General features: G+C 43.6%; 1 protein-coding gene across 2 annotated transcripts in view; it reads left to right on the forward strand.

The window, feature by feature from the left end:
- ttc12 (tetratricopeptide repeat domain 12) overlaps positions 1 to 15413 on the forward strand; it is a 45821-nt gene extending 30408 nt beyond the window's left edge. For both annotated transcript variants that reach the window (XM_045703443.1, XM_045703444.1), the window contains 4 exons: positions 2178 to 2279; positions 2481 to 2580; positions 2820 to 3048; positions 14909 to 15413. In XM_045703443.1, coding sequence (XP_045559399.1) covers positions 2178 to 2279; positions 2481 to 2580; positions 2820 to 3048; positions 14909 to 14978 — 501 coding nt within the window. In that variant the 3' untranslated portion in view covers positions 14979 to 15413. The remainder of the gene's footprint in view (positions 1 to 2177; positions 2280 to 2480; positions 2581 to 2819; positions 3049 to 14908) is intronic.
- Positions 15414 to 15631: the final 218 nt, after the last annotated feature.

A 15631-nucleotide genomic window follows, 5' to 3' on the forward strand; every position in this document is an offset into this window, starting at 1 on the left:
CTAAGTGTTACTGTTTATTAGTTTACTCCAATTGGGGGAAGGGTGGTAGGGTTTGCGGGGAATAATACTGTTGATTTACTTAAAACTAAAAAAATAATTTACTCATTAGGAATTTAGGACGCCACGGAAGAAGTTGTTTAACGAGTTGCCATCTCCCAAATTAAACTCTAGATGATCTAAGTTACTTATTAATCATTACCTCATATCAGTCTCATTCTGAACAGTCGGAACCTTCTTGGACCTGCAAGAACCCCAACCTTGAGCATTATTTACTAGCTAACTAAATAATAACACAGAATACACATACACACTTACATGAGACAAAGGTCCCTAGTGGACTGACAAGATATGGCGGCTTATTACACAGAGATGGAGAATGGGGTGGGGATAATAGAGATAGAGAAAAAGGGACATTTATCGTGGATACATTCTAGGACTGTCCTCACATTAATCAGATACCTTGCACACGAACCACCGCCCGTTTGGAGGAAAAAATGATAATGAATATATTTACGTGTTGAATGCCGTTCGTTCATCGTTTATCTCGGTCGGAACCAATCCCTCTCGGAAAGTTGTTTCAGTGAGCCTTTCCTGTGAGCCACTTGTACATGCTCTGATTGTCCACCAGAGGTCACAATGTCCTTCTTCTTAGTTGCCCGGTCTCCAATGGGTTGTTTCCTAAGAACAGCTACTTAGCCGTACCAGTGATTGTCTGAGACGGGAGTTTTCTTCTCCTCTTCCTCAGGTAGATAGTCAAAGTTCCAAAACCACTTTACACGCACAGCTGCAGGCCGACGGTGTCCTGGTCTGGTAAGTTCATTTTCTTCACCTCGTGCTGAGAGTTTCAGAGTTTCTAACCATTTCAATGTGTGGCCACGGTCTCACGTCTTTCTGGTCTGATATGTTAATTCTTAGCCAGTCCTTTTAAGCACTCTGGTCAAAAAGGGCGGTTCCATCACATTGACACGCTTTTCTGACATCACTCGGGGCGTGGCTAATTAATGTGCAAAGGACATCAAAAAATGTATCTCATTAGAAAACCAAAATCACATTCCTATCTTAACAAAAATAGTTGTTTTCACATCAGATTGGATGAAAACTTGATGGCTAAAGGGGGTTTCCTTCTTAAGTTACAGTATTTGGTTCATACAGTTTTTAATAACATTACAAAATTACAAATAATATGACATTAATTTTCTACATCTACCCATTGACCATTTCCCACATTCGGGTGTTAGAAATATTGTTCCAAAGTTCACTTTTTGGACGTTAGAGTTTTGGGCTGGCAAAAGTCTTCTGGAGACAAAGGTATTCCTTTGGTTGATACAAAGGAGCCAAGAGAGTCCTTTGCTGCATACAATTTATGACCGGGCATGAGGTGTCACAAAACCCCCACATCAATCCCTCCCCCCCTCTGCGGGTGAGAGGGGTCTGGTAGAAGTTGATCCATTGAAAACCTGATCTTTGGATCCTCACAGGAGAGTCATGACAGCACACAGCCAAGACAACGCAGGAGTGGCTTCAGGACATGTCTCTGAATGTCCTTGAGTGGCCCAGCCAGAGCCAGACTTGAATCTGATTGAACATCTCTGGAGAGACCTGAAAATAGCTCTCCAGCAACGCTCCCCATCCAACTTGACAGAGCTTGAGAGGATCTGCAGAGAAGAATGGGAGGAACTCCCCAAATACAGGTGTGCCAAGCTTGTAGCGTCATACCCAAGAAGACTCAAGGAAGTAATGGCTGCTTCAACAAAGTACTGAGCAAAGAGTCTGAATACTTACGTAAATGTGATTGTTTTTTGCAAAAATTGCCTAAAACCTGTTTTTGCTTTGTCATTATTGGGTATTGTGTATATATTGATGAGAGAAAAAAAAACGATTTAATCAATTTTAGAATAAGGCTGTAACGTAGCAAAGTGTGAAAAAAGTCAAGGGGTCTTAATACTTTCCAAATGCACATTCCCAAGAGGATCTCTCTCTCTCTCTCTCTCTCTCTCTCTCTCTCTCTCTCTCTCTCTCTCTCTCTCTCTCATTCAGTGTGACATCAAGGATCTCTTTCTGGGTCAGTAAATGTGACAGAATATCAGCAGCAGGTGTTGATGACTGCTCTGTTTCTTTCCAAACTCACTTTGTTTATTTTCCCACTGACTGCATTTTGTTCTTTCTCTTGGCCTCAGAGAGCCACAGGTTTGCTGAGTAAAGTGCTCCCACAGTCCCCCGCTGCTACTGAAGACGCTGTGCAGAGAGGAGTTGTGGGGACAATGCGGATGCTACTGAAAGTAATGCCAAGCATAATTTATTGCCTTCTTTATTATATTTCTTTTAGATGATCACTGCCTGCCCGATTCAAGAGGCCTTTTTCCCTTCTTTCCCTTCCACAGCTTCTTGATAAAATAATAAATATGTGTTATATGGACTGATATAAAGTATTCTATATACTGTATCAGGTGTGAAAGAAATCGTTTTATCTTGCCATGCAGGGATCAGGGAAGACCACCACTAAATATTTGATGAAGACCCTCACAGTGTGCACGGCTATCAGTCAAACGGCTCAGGAGGAGTGGGTGAAATGTGATAAAAGTAAGATACATGTATGATGGATTGGTCTTGGTTTTTGAACTAGTGTGTTATGTGAAAGATGCTAAATAACAAAAACAAATATTGTATTGTAAGATGTGTGCTCACACGTGCGTGTGTGTTAGTTTGTGTGTATGAGCACGTCTGTTTTTATTTTGTTTGTATGTGCCTGTGTGTGTGTGCTTTTGTCTGTGAGTGTACGTGATTACATTGGGCAACTTTTATTTTGTCCTACTCATCAGGACTTCACACCCTGAGGAGGCTCCTGGGCCCCAGCAGTGAGGAGGCAGTGGCAGGGAATGCTGCCCTGTGCCTGGGCCACTGCCTGGGGGTGCGGGGGGCAGCCAGCAGCCTCCTGGGCACCGACACTGTCCTGCTCCTGCTCCGCCATGCTGCGGGCGACGCCAAGAGAAGTGCTGTGCAGCAAAATTCTGCCATCGCTCTGGGGAAGCTGTGTAAAGCAGAGCCCAGGTAATTCCTATGTTAATTAATCACACGTGCACGTATGCTTACACACACACGCACCCATACACACACACATGCAGGCACATGCACCCACACACACTCCTCAACATCTCAGCTCTTACACTGGCATAACGCAGTTATTTATATTTGAGAACCTTATCTTCCATACATTCCTAAAAACAAATATATATATTTTTTACTCCATACATTTTGGAGACACCCAAAAGTACTCGTTACATTTTGAATGCTTAGCAGGACAGGAACATGGTCCAATTCACGCACTTATGAAGAGAACATCACTGGTCATCCCTACTGCCTCTGACCTGGCGGACTTACTAAACACAAATGCTTTGTTTGTAAATTATGTCTGCATGTTGTGCTTTGCCCCTGGCTATCAGTACATTTTTTAAATAAGACAATTGTGCCATCTGGTTTGTTTAATATAAGCCATTTGAAATGATTTATACTTTTACTTTTGATACTTAAGTATATTTAAAACCAAATACTTTTAGACTTTTACTCAAGTAGTATTCTACTGGGTGAGTTTCACTTTTACTTAAGTCATTTTATATTAAGGTATCTTTTCTTTTACTTAAGTATGGCAATTGAGTACTTTTTCCACCACTGAGATTATAGACTACCGATCGCTGTCCATCAAATCAACGTTTATAGCTCCAATAGTGCAGTAATACCTAGCCATACAAAATAATACACACATAATTCCAAAATTAAGAAATATCAGAACGAGCAATGTCAGTGTCCGGAATATACAGTACTAGTCAAAAGGTTGAACACACCTACTCATTCAAGTGTTTTTCTTTATTTTCAACAGAATAATTGTGTAGAATAATTGTGAAAACATCACAACTATGAAATAACACATATGGAATCATGTAGTAACCAAAAAAGTGTTAAACAAATCAAAATATATTTTATATCTGAAATTCTTCAAAGTAGCCAACCTTTGCCTTCATGACAGCTTTGCACACTCTTGGCATTCTCTCAACCAGCTTCACCTGGAATGATTTTCCAAAAGTCTTGAAGGAGTTCCTACATATGCTGAGCACTTGTTGGCTGCTTTTCCTTCACTCTGCGGTCCAACTCATCCCAAACCATCTCAATTGGGCAGAGGTCGGGTGATTGTGGAAGCCAGGTCATCTGATGCAGCACTCCATCACTCTCATTATTGGTCAAATAGCCCTTACACAGCCTGGAGGTGTGTTGGGTCATTGTCCTGTTGAAAAACAAATGATAGTCCCACTAAGCACAAACCAGATGGGATTGAGGATCGCTGCAGAATGCTGTGGTAGCCATGCTGGTGTGTGCCTTGAATTCTAAATAAATCACTGACAATGTCACCAGCAATGCACCCCCACACCATCACACCTCCTTCTTCACGGTGGGAACTACACATGCGTAGATCATCCGTTCACCTACTCTACATCTCACAAAAACACAGCGGTTGGAACCAAAAATCTCTAATTTGGACTCATCAGACCAAAGGACAGATTTCCACCTGTCTATTGTCCATTGCTCGTGTTTCTTGGCCCAAGCAAGTCTCTTCTTCTTATTGGTGTCCTTTAGTAGTGGTGTCTTTGCAGCAATTCGACCATGAAGGCCTGATTCACGCAGTCTCCTCTGCAATTTCTGAGCCTGGTAACTCTAATGAACTTATCCTCTGCAGCAGAGGTAACTCTGGGTCTTCCTTTCCTGTGGCAGTCCTCATGAGAGACATTTTCATCATAGCGCTTGATGGTTCTTTAAATTTTCTACATTGACTGACCTTCATGTCTTAAAGTAATGATGGACTGTCGCTTCTCTTTGCTTATTTGAGCTGTTCTTGCCATAATATGGACTTGGTATTTTACCAAATAGGGCTATTCTCTGTATACCACCCCTATCTTGTCACAACACAACTGATTGGCCCAAAAGAAATTCCACAAATGTAATTTTAACAAGGCACACCTATCAATTGTAATGCATTCCAGGTGACTACCTCATGAAGCTGGTTGAGAGAATGCCAAAGTGTGCAAAGCTATCAAAGGCAAAGGGTGACTACTTTGAAGAATCAAAAATATTTTTGTTTAACACTTTTTTGGTTACTACATAATTCCATATGTGTTATTTCATAGTTTTGATGTCTTCACTATTATTCTACAATGTAGAAAATAGTAAAAAATAAAGAAAAACCCTTGAATGAGGAGGTGTGCTTCCAAACTTTTGACTGGTACTGTATGTATAATGTTTTTTTATAGACGGTATGGACAGTATATTCATAAAGAACGTGTTTACAGCCGTTCTTATATAGGTGTTCCTAATGTTTTGGATACTTTGACTCAGTATACATATGAAGTGGGTAAAACAGTATATAAATATTAAAGTGATCAGTGTTCAATGACTCTATGTACATAGGGCAGCAGTCTCTAAGGATCAGGGCAGGGTACTGGGTGGAGGCTGGTTAGGAGTGACTGTTTAACAGTCTGATGGCCTGGAGATAGAAGCTGTTCTCTTTGGTTCCCAGATTTGATGCACCTGTACTGTCTCTGCCTTCTAGATGGTAGCGGGGTGGACAGGCCATAGCTCGGGTGACTGAGGTCTTTGATGGTCTTCTTGGCCTACCTTTGCCCCCGGTGCTATAGATGTCCTAGAGGGAAGGCAGTGTGCCCCCAGTGATGTGTTGGGCTGACCGCAGCACCATATGGAGAGCTCTGCGGATGCGGGCGGTGCAGCTGCCCTACCAGGTGGTGATACAGCCGAGAATGTTCTTGATGGTGCATCTGTAGAAGTCTTAGGGGCCAAGCTGTATTTCTTCAGCCTCCTGAGGTTGAAGAGGTGCTATTGTGCCTTCTTCACCATGCTGTCGGTGTGGAGGGACCATTTCAGGTCCTCAGTGATGTGCACGCCAAGGAACTTGAATCTTTTGACCCTCTCGAGTGGGGGAATGCTCTCTCTGCTTTCTCCTGTAATCCACGATCAGCTCCTTCATTTTGTTGACGTTGAGGGAGAGGTTATTTTCCTGGCACCACTCCGCCAGGGCTCTCACCTTCTCGCTGTAGGCTGTCTAGTCGTTGTTGGTAATCAGTCCTATCACTGTTGTGTCGTCAGCAAACTTGATGATTGAGTTGGCGACGTGAGTGGCCAATCAGTCATGGGTCAGGAAGTCTAGGACCCAGTTGCACAAGGCGAGGTTCAGACCCAGGGCCCTGAGCTTAGCGCTTTGGAGGGCACTATGGTTTCGAATACTCAGCTGTAGTCAATGAACAGCATTCTTACATAGGTATTTATTTTGTTCAGGTGGGATAGGGCAGTGTGCAGTGCAATGGCGATTGCGTCATCCATGGGTCTGTTGGGGCGGTATGCAAATTGTAGTGGGTCTAGGGTGTCGGGTAAAGTGGAGGTGATATGATCCTTAACTAGCTTCTCAAAGCACTTCATGATGACAGAATTGAGTGCTATGATAGTCATTTCGTTCAGTTACTTTTGCTTTCTTGGGTACAGGAACAATGGTGGACATCTTGAAGCAAGTGGGGACAACAGACTGGGATATGGAGAGATTGAATATGTCCGTAAACACTCCAGCCAGCTGGTCTGCACATGGTCTGAGGATGCGGTTTGGCATGCCGTCTGGGCTGGCAGCCTTGCGAGGGTTAACGCCTGAATGACTTACTCACTTCCTCAAAGCAGGCAAAGAAGGTGTTTAGCTTTAGTTTAGTTTTCCCTTTATAATCCATGATTGTCTGGAGTCCCTGTCACATATGTCTCATATCTGAGATGTTGAACTGCGACTCCACTTTGTACCTTGAATGTTGTTTTGCCTCTTTGCCTTACGGAGGTCATAGCTGGTCTGTTTGTACACGTCCATGTTCCCAGTCGCCTTGCTATGGTTAAATGCGGTGGTTTGCGCTTTCAGTTTTGCTCAAATGTTGCCATCTATCCACGTTTTTTGGTTTGGATAAGTTCTAATCGAACAAAGTCACTGAGTCCGTGTATACATCGATACTATTTCTGGAACATTTCCCAGTCCGCGTAATCAAAACAATCTTGAAGAATATATTCCCGATTGGTCAGACCAACGTTGAACAATCCTTACCACAGGTGCTTCCTGCTTACGTTTTTGCCTATGGTTGGAGAAGAGCAGAATGGAGGTGTGATATGATTTGCCAAAGGGAGGGCAGGGGAGAGCCTTGTAGTCGTCCCGGAAGGGAGAGTAGCAATGCTCCAGAGTCCTCGATGCGCGTGTAGCACAATAGATGTGTTGATAGAATTTCTGTAGCATTTTCCTCAGATTTCCTTTATTGGTGCTGAAATTGTGAAATGTCTATGCGGCTGCCTAACGAATTGATGATAGGCTTTCTGTGGTGCCATGGCACGTAGCCATAGCTTTGCTTTAGCTAATGTATAAATGTTTATTGGGATGCCAATTGGCTGTAATTTTGTCATGTTAAGTCTAACATTTCACAAAGTTATACACACAAAGCTATGCTGCCATTTAGACAGCTGGCTAGCAGGAATAATGTAATTACTTGTAATTAAAGTTGGAAATTCAAACATTGACGATTGTAAAATACACATTTCGATGCAACAGCATACTAATCAGCTACAGTACCAAAATATTTTTGGGAATATACAACTGTCCTATATAGCCTATCTGACCCTGCATGACATGAGCCATCCCGACACTCTCTCCCAGCTGGGATAGAACATTGTTGTGCGTCAAACCAGTCTATTAATCCCAAATTATAGTCAGTTCACCCTCAAAACACTTGCTTACTAGGGATTGTTTTATTATGCAGTATAGCCTACTATCTACAGCTAGGCTATATTCCGTATGTAGCTCCTAATTAACTGCTGTTTATAAACCTTTATAAAAATTACACATCAAAAGCCTAACAATGAGGAAAAAAGTAGTCGACTTTAGGATAAATTAAGCCACTATTTATTGTTGAACTCAACAGGTTTCAAGGTAAATTAAATCCAATTTTAAGTTAAATCCAACTTCAGAGGCTTCTCTGGTCTCCTGAAGTCCTCCTTCCTGCTTTTCTGTGTCTGTGTCTGTGTCTGTACTTGTCTCTTTCTTTTTTCTATCTTGAGGCCTACAGTAGCTACAGTATGCGACAGCATCACCTTGCTTTTCTGTGGGCAAATGTTTTCATCACGGCCTGTAGGTCCAGGTTGCCGGCACGACTGTTTTCTATACCGAGTATTGCCAACCAAGACAGTCATTACTGAGACATTGTGCATTATACACTGCTCAAAAAAATAAAGGGAACACTTAAACAACACAACGTAACTCCAAGTCAATCACACTTCTGTGAAATCAAACTGTCCACTTAGGAAGCAACACTGATTGACAATAAATTTCACATGCTGTTGTGCAAATGGAATAGACAACAGGTGGAAATTATAGGCAATTAGCAAGACACCCCCAATAAAGGAGTGGTTCTGCAGGTGGTGACCACAGACCGCTTCTCAGTTCCTATGCTTCCTGGCTGATGTTTTGGTCACTTTTGAATGCTGGCGGTGCTTTCACTCTAGTGGTAGCATGAGACGGAGTCTACAACCCACACAAGTGGCTCAGGTAGTGCAGCTCTGGACACTACGCTGTGTCTGTCAGCATAGTGTCCAGAGCATGGAGGCGCTTTCAGGAGACAGGCCAGTACATCAGGAGACGTGGAGGAGGCCGTAGGAGGGCAACAACCCAGCAGCAGGACCGCTACCTCCGCCTTTGTGCAAGGAGGAGCAGGAGAAGCACTGCCAGAGCCCTGCAAAATGACCTCCAGCAGGCCACAAATGTGCATGTGTCTGCTCAAACGGTCAGAAACAGACTCCATGAGGGTGGTATGAGGGCCCGACGTCCACAGGTGGGGGTTGTGCTTACAGCCCAACACCGTGCAGGACGTTTGGCATTTGCCAGAGAACACCAAGATTGGCAAATTTGCCACTGGCGCCCGTGCTCTTCACAGATGAAAGCAGGTTCACACTGAGCACATGTGACAGAGTCTGGAGACGCCGTGGAGAACGTTCTGCTGCCTGCAACATCCTCCAGCATGACCGGTTTGGCGGTGGGTCAGTCATGGTGTGGGGTGGTATTTCTTTGGGGGGCCGCACAGCCCTCCATGTGCTCGCCAGAGGTAGCCTGACTGCCATTAGGTACCGAGATGAGATCCTCAGACCCCTTGTGAGACCATATGCTGGTGCGGTTGGCCCTGGGTTCCTCCTAATGCAAGACAATGCTAGACCTCATGTGGCTGGAGTGTGTCTGCAGTTCCTGCAAGAGGAAGGCATTGATGCTATGGACTGGCCCGCCCGTTCCCCAGACCTGAATCCAATTGAGCACATCTGGGACATCATGTCTCTCTCCATCCACCAACGCCACGTTGCACCACAGACTGTCCAGGAGTTGGCGGATGCTTTAGTCCAGGTCTTTGAGGAGATCCCTCAGGAGACCATCCGCCACCTCATCAGGAGCATGCCCAGGCGTTGTAGGGAGGTCATACAGGCACGTGGAGGCCACACACACTACTGAGCCTCATTTTGACTTGTTTTAAGGACATTACATCAAAGTTGGATCAGCCTGTTGTGTGGTTTTCCACTTCAATTTTGAGTGTGACTCCAAATCCAGACCTCCATGGGTTGATAAATTGGATTTCCATTGATTATTTTTGTGTGATTTTGTTGTCAGCACATTCAACTATGTAAAGAAAAAAGTATTTACTAAGATTATTTCATTCATTCAAATCTAGGATGTGTTATTTTAGTGTTCCCTTTATTTTTTTGAGCAGTGTATATCCATTGCGCTGCACACATTTTAAACTTAGTCTTGAGTGATGCATGCTAAGATACACAATTCAAATGCAAGTTCACCGGCATGAACAAAATCGCAATCTGCTTTTTTTGTTCAAGCCCTCAAGAAGTGTTGTCAGCTAAAGATAATCATCTGTTTGCATCGGCCAATTTATTGGCTGTTCAGTATCCAGACGACTTGTCCCCAGAGCTTCCTATACAGTTACAGTATGTAACTGATGTTGCAGAACTGCTGTATTTTAAGCAGCACTCTCTTCTGCCCAGTTTCCCTGATGTTGCTAAGGCAATCTGAAATGTATGCATTCACTACTGTAAGTCGCTCTGGATAAGAGCGTCTGCTAAATGACTAAAATGTAAATGTAAATGCAATCAAGCTGTTTTTATCATCCCTGTAACTGTCGCTTCTGCGGAGAAGCCTTCATTAGAAATGTACATAAAACACCATGCCATTACACACAAATGTAACCTTAATTTCGACATATAGGCTACTGGTCTAACTGTTACTCTCTAAGATACTATGCAAGGTGTTGACATACGTATGGGATAAAGAACAACATTGTAGCGAATTCAAAGGGCACCATGAAAGGGACTGATGCATGCAACTCCATTTCTCTTCGCAGTCAGTAACGGTAACAAGAGAGAGAACTTGATTCGATGTCCTGACAATGCACCATGGCCATTAGAATGGTATTGCTTTGGGGATACCGTGTGTGTGTGTGTGTGTGTGTGTGTGTGTGTGTGTGTGTGTGTGTGTGTGTGTGTGTGTGTGTGTGTGTGTGTGTGTGTGTGTGTGTGTGTGTGTGTGTGTGTGTGTGTGTGTGTGTGTGTGTGTGTGTGTGTGTGTGTGTGTGCGCAGTACGCCTGTTAAATATGTATTTACTTATAACATGATGCTGCCATCACCATGCTTGAAGAGTAGTACTACCCCCCCCCCACACACACACACACACACACACACACACACACACACACACACACACACACACACACACCTACATACACACACAGCCCACCCATCTCTACCTATGTATTTAACCATCCAAGTCTGTGTGGTTCCTCCTTCTGAAAAGACCCTATCTCTGGCACAACCTCTTCCAGGTCCTAATACTTATAATAATATGGGTAGTATGTGCTAAAAGAGCAAGGATTTTCTTGTTACTAAAGCCAATTCTAAAGTATAGTTTCACCAGGTCATCTAATTAAGGTATTTTAACGGTGGCGCACACAGCAACAGGGAACCATTCTGAAAATAAAATGTTGGGTTTATTCTCAAAATATTGTCACTTTATTCTCTAGATATTGCCACTTTATTTTCGAAATATTGTCACTTTAGTCACGCTATTTTATTTAGACTTTATTCTCAGGATATTTCAGGTTTTTAAAGTACTCTCCGTGCCCCCCCAAAAAATCCAAGTACTCTTTTTTTATTCACTTTGTCCTAATACTCTTACGTACAGGTAGTGTGTCAACCTCTGGCTCATTCTTTATGCTGCTCTGTTCTCGTTTGCCTGCAAATACTGTGAGTGGAAATAAGCGAGTAAGTATCCCTTTAAAGTTATAATGTCAAATTGGAATGATGTTTTTAGACATTTTAACAAAATGCATTAAAAATGAAAAGCTGAAATGTGAATTGAGTCAAGTAATCAATCCCTTTCTTATTTCCTTTTTTTTTAACCTTTATGTAACTAGGCAAGTCAGTTAAGAACAAATTCTTAATTACAATGACAGCCTACCCGGGGAACTGCCTTGTTCAGGGGCAGAACAACAGATTTTTACCTTGTCAGCTCAGGGATTCAATCCAGCAACGTTTCGGTTACTGGCCATACGCTCTAACCTTATGGCAAGCCTAAATAAGTTCAGGAGTAAAAATGTGCTTAACAAGTCACATAATAATGTGCATGGACTCACTCTGTATGCAATAATAGTGTTTAACATGACTTTTTAATGACTATCTCATCTCTGTACACCACACATACAATTATATGTAAGGTCCCTCATTCGAGCAGGGAATTTCAAACACAGATTCAACCACAAAGACCAATGCCTCACAAATGCCTCACAAAGAAGGGCACTTATTGGTAATAAAAAAAGCAGACATTGAATATCCCTTTGAGCATGGTGTATCACGCCCTGATCTGTTTCACCTGTCCTTGTATTTTGTCTCCACCACCCTCCAGGTGTCACCCATCTTCCCCATTATCCCCTGTGTATTTATACCTGTGTTTTCTGTCTCTTGCCAGTTCGTCTTGTTTGTTCAAGCCTACCAGCGCTTTGTCTCAGCTCCTGTTTTTCCCTAGTCTCTCTTTTTCTCATCCTGGTTTTTGTCCTTTGCCTGTCCTGACCCTGTACCCGCCCGGCTGACCACTGCCTGTCTCTGACCCTGAGCCTGCCTGCCGTCCTGTACCTTTGCTCCACCTCTGGATTACCGACCTCTGCCTGACCTGATCCTGAGCCTGCTTGCCGTCCTGTACCTTGGCCACTGCTCTGGATGATCGACCCCTGCCTGCCTTAACCTGTCGTTTACCTGCCCCTGTGGTTACATAAACATTGTTACTGTATTCCTGATAGTACGAACTGGCCATGACTGACCCAGCAGACTTGGACCAGCTCCACTACGCCATCTCCTCCTAAGGAGCCACCATTGGTACACACTAGGAGATGCTTCGTGGTCTGATGGAAGGGTTCCAGGACGTGGCCGAACGTCACGACCTAGCATTGTACGCTTTGTGGGAGCAATTCCTTCCGTGTGCTGTCTATTAGGCAGCCTACCATGATGGTAACCTCCCAGCCCCTCAGTAACCCGGCTGGTAGTAGCGCCGTCACCCCGGTTTCCCAGGAACCCTGCTTACCTCTCCAGAGCGCTACGATGGAGATTCCAGAAACTGCTGGGCCTTTCTCTCCCAGTGCTCCCTCGTTTTCAAGCTGCAGCCTTCTTCGTTCCCCTCGGACCGCTTGAAGATAGCATACATTATTATGCTGATGTCCGGGAGGGCACTTGCCTGGGCCACGGCGGTGTGGGAGCAACAGTCCGCCGTCAGCCTCAGTCTGGAGGTATTTGTGGTGGAGGTGAGGAAGGTTTTTGAGGCTCCGGTGTCCGGGAGAGAGGCTGCCCGGAAGTTACTCCAGCTTTGGCAGGGCTCCCTCAGTGTGGCAGACTATGCGGTGGAGTTCCGCACGCTGGCAGCAGAGGGTACCTGGAACCCGGAAGCGCTGTTCGACACGTTCCTGCACGGATTATCGGCGGGGGTAATGGATGAGCTTGCAGCCCAGGAACTACCAACGGAGCTCGACTCACTCATCGTCTTAACCATCCGGATCGATGGATGGTTACGGGAACGTAGGAGGGAGAAGGGGTCTGATTGCGGTCCCAATTCCTCACTCAAGGATCCCACCTTGCATCTGATGAACTCCGGAAGTCCCTGATAAGTTCTGAGCTTACCCGAGTTCCTCCAAGAGCCTCGGAAGACTGCCGAGTTGCCTCTTTCCGAGCCGATGCAGCTCGGCAGGGCTAGGCTGCCTCCAGCCGAACGCGTACGCAGACTGAACATCCAGAGTTGTCTGTATTGTGGTTCTGTCGGTCATTATGTGTCTACCTGTCCCTTCAAGAGACCCAGCTCATTCGTTGGAGTGAGTACTCTGGTGGGTCTTAAAGATAATTGTTCTTCTCCCCTTACTCGCCCCCTTCTCCATGCCAACCTGCTGTGGGGCGACTAGTCCAAGTCTCTCCAGGTACTCATCAACTCGGGGTCCGATGTCAGTCAAATGGACGTGGTTACATAAACATTGTTACTTCACACAGTAAGTGACTACAAAGATACAGGTGTCCTTCCTAACTCAGTTGCCAGAGAGGAAGGAAACCGCTCAGACATTTCACCATGAGGCCAATGGTGACTTTAAAACAGTTACAGTTTAATGGCTGTGATAGCAAAAAACTGAGGATGGATTAACAACATTGTAGTTACTCCACCTAACTAACCTAAATGACAGAGTGAAGAGAAGGAAGCCTGTACAGAATAAAAATATTCCAAAATATGCATCCTGTTTGCAATAAGGCACTTAAGTAATACTACAAAAAATGTGGCAAAGAAATGAACTTTTTGTCCTGATTACAAAGAGCAAATCCAAAACATCACTGAGTACTGCTCTTCATATTTTCAAGCATGGTGGTGGCTGCATCATGTTATGAGTATGCTTGTCATCGGTAAGGTCTAGGGAGTTTCATAGCATAAAAAGAAACAGAATACAGTTATAAGCACAGGCAAAATCCTAGAGGAAAATATGGTTTAGTCTGCTTTCCTACAGACACTGCAAAAAAATTGCCAAAGAAGGAACTTTATGTCCTGAATAAAAAGCGTAAAGTTTTGACTTCAATCGCCGTGAAAATCTATGGCAAGACTTGAAAATGGCTATCTAGCAATAATCAACAACCAACTTGACAGAGCATGGAGAATTTTGTGAATAGAATAATGTGCAAATATTGTACAATCCAGGTGTGCAAAGCTCTTAGAGACTGACCCAGAAAGACTCACCACTGTAATCACTGCCAAAGGGTGATTCTAACATTTCTGTATTTCATTCTCAGTAAATTTGTTAATTTTTTTTTAAATAACGTGTTCCCTTTGTCATTATGGGATATTGTTTGGAGATGGGTGATAAAAAAAAAGCTATTTAATCCATTTTGAATTCAGACTGTAACACAATAATGTAGAATAAGTCAAGGGTGTGAATACTTTCTGAAGGCACTGTATATCCTCCTACTAAACTCTGTGGTGCAGTAGACAGCAGCCTTCAGCAAGTTGGTTCTACCCTGCTGATATGGATGTAACTGTTGTCCCAACTGATGTGCGATGGTAGAAACACGTTTAACCTCGAAGTGTCAGAAAAGAGGCAGAATACCGTATAAATTAAAGGAGTCTGCTCTGTGTCTCTACTCCTCTTTTGACTTCCCATGACAACATCCAATTCAGGGGAGTGAAAAGAATAGAATAGGTTCACCCAAAGGTCAACCTAGAGGGATATCATTATGTTTGCTTACATGAATCTTTTCTGTTTTTGTTTCTAGGCATATGGCAAAACTCAGAGAACTTCACGGATTGGAGATACTCCACTCCTGTATGAAGCTGATCACATGAGTCTCTCCAACCGACCCCAAAAAAGACTCCCAGTCTTTTTATATCCCTTTCTTGTGCGTGAAAACAAAGTTCACATATGCCATTTGGAAATGACACCTTTCATTCAGCGTATCACGCTTAACATATCCCGAGGCGGACATTGTTTGAAGTAGCTGTTTCTTAAGCCTTTTTTATTGTAGCACGGTTTTATATTCCCATGTACCCCCCTGTGTTCTGTTGTGTATTATGACAGGTTGCCCAAGGACAATGTAGCTAAGCCTCACGCATGGTTTTTAATTTTCTGTTATGAAACACTAACTAATAAATTAAAAAGTTCCTCCCTCCCAGCTGGCGTAATACTTAATATGTAAAGTTTAACTTCAAACAGCGTTTAAGATGTTCGGATAGCTAAGCAGAGTGCACGCTATTAAAAAAACGTCATTATTTTTAATTGGATTTAGTTGTTCTTTGCATTTTGTACACAAACAAGGTCATAAACATTAGCAGTGTTCAGTTACGTCAAGTTGGCTAGTTCACCCTCTGAATGGCACACATACTGTACACAATCCATGTCTCAATTGTCTCCAGGCTTAAAAATCCTTCTTTAACATGTCGCCGCCCTTTCATCTACACTGATTGAAGGGGACTTAACAGGTGACATCGATAAGGGATCA

Source organism: Salmo salar, chromosome ssa20 (assembly GCF_905237065.1).
Source record: "Salmo salar chromosome ssa20, Ssal_v3.1, whole genome shotgun sequence".
NCBI classification, from domain to species: domain Eukaryota; kingdom Metazoa; phylum Chordata; class Actinopteri; order Salmoniformes; family Salmonidae; genus Salmo; species Salmo salar.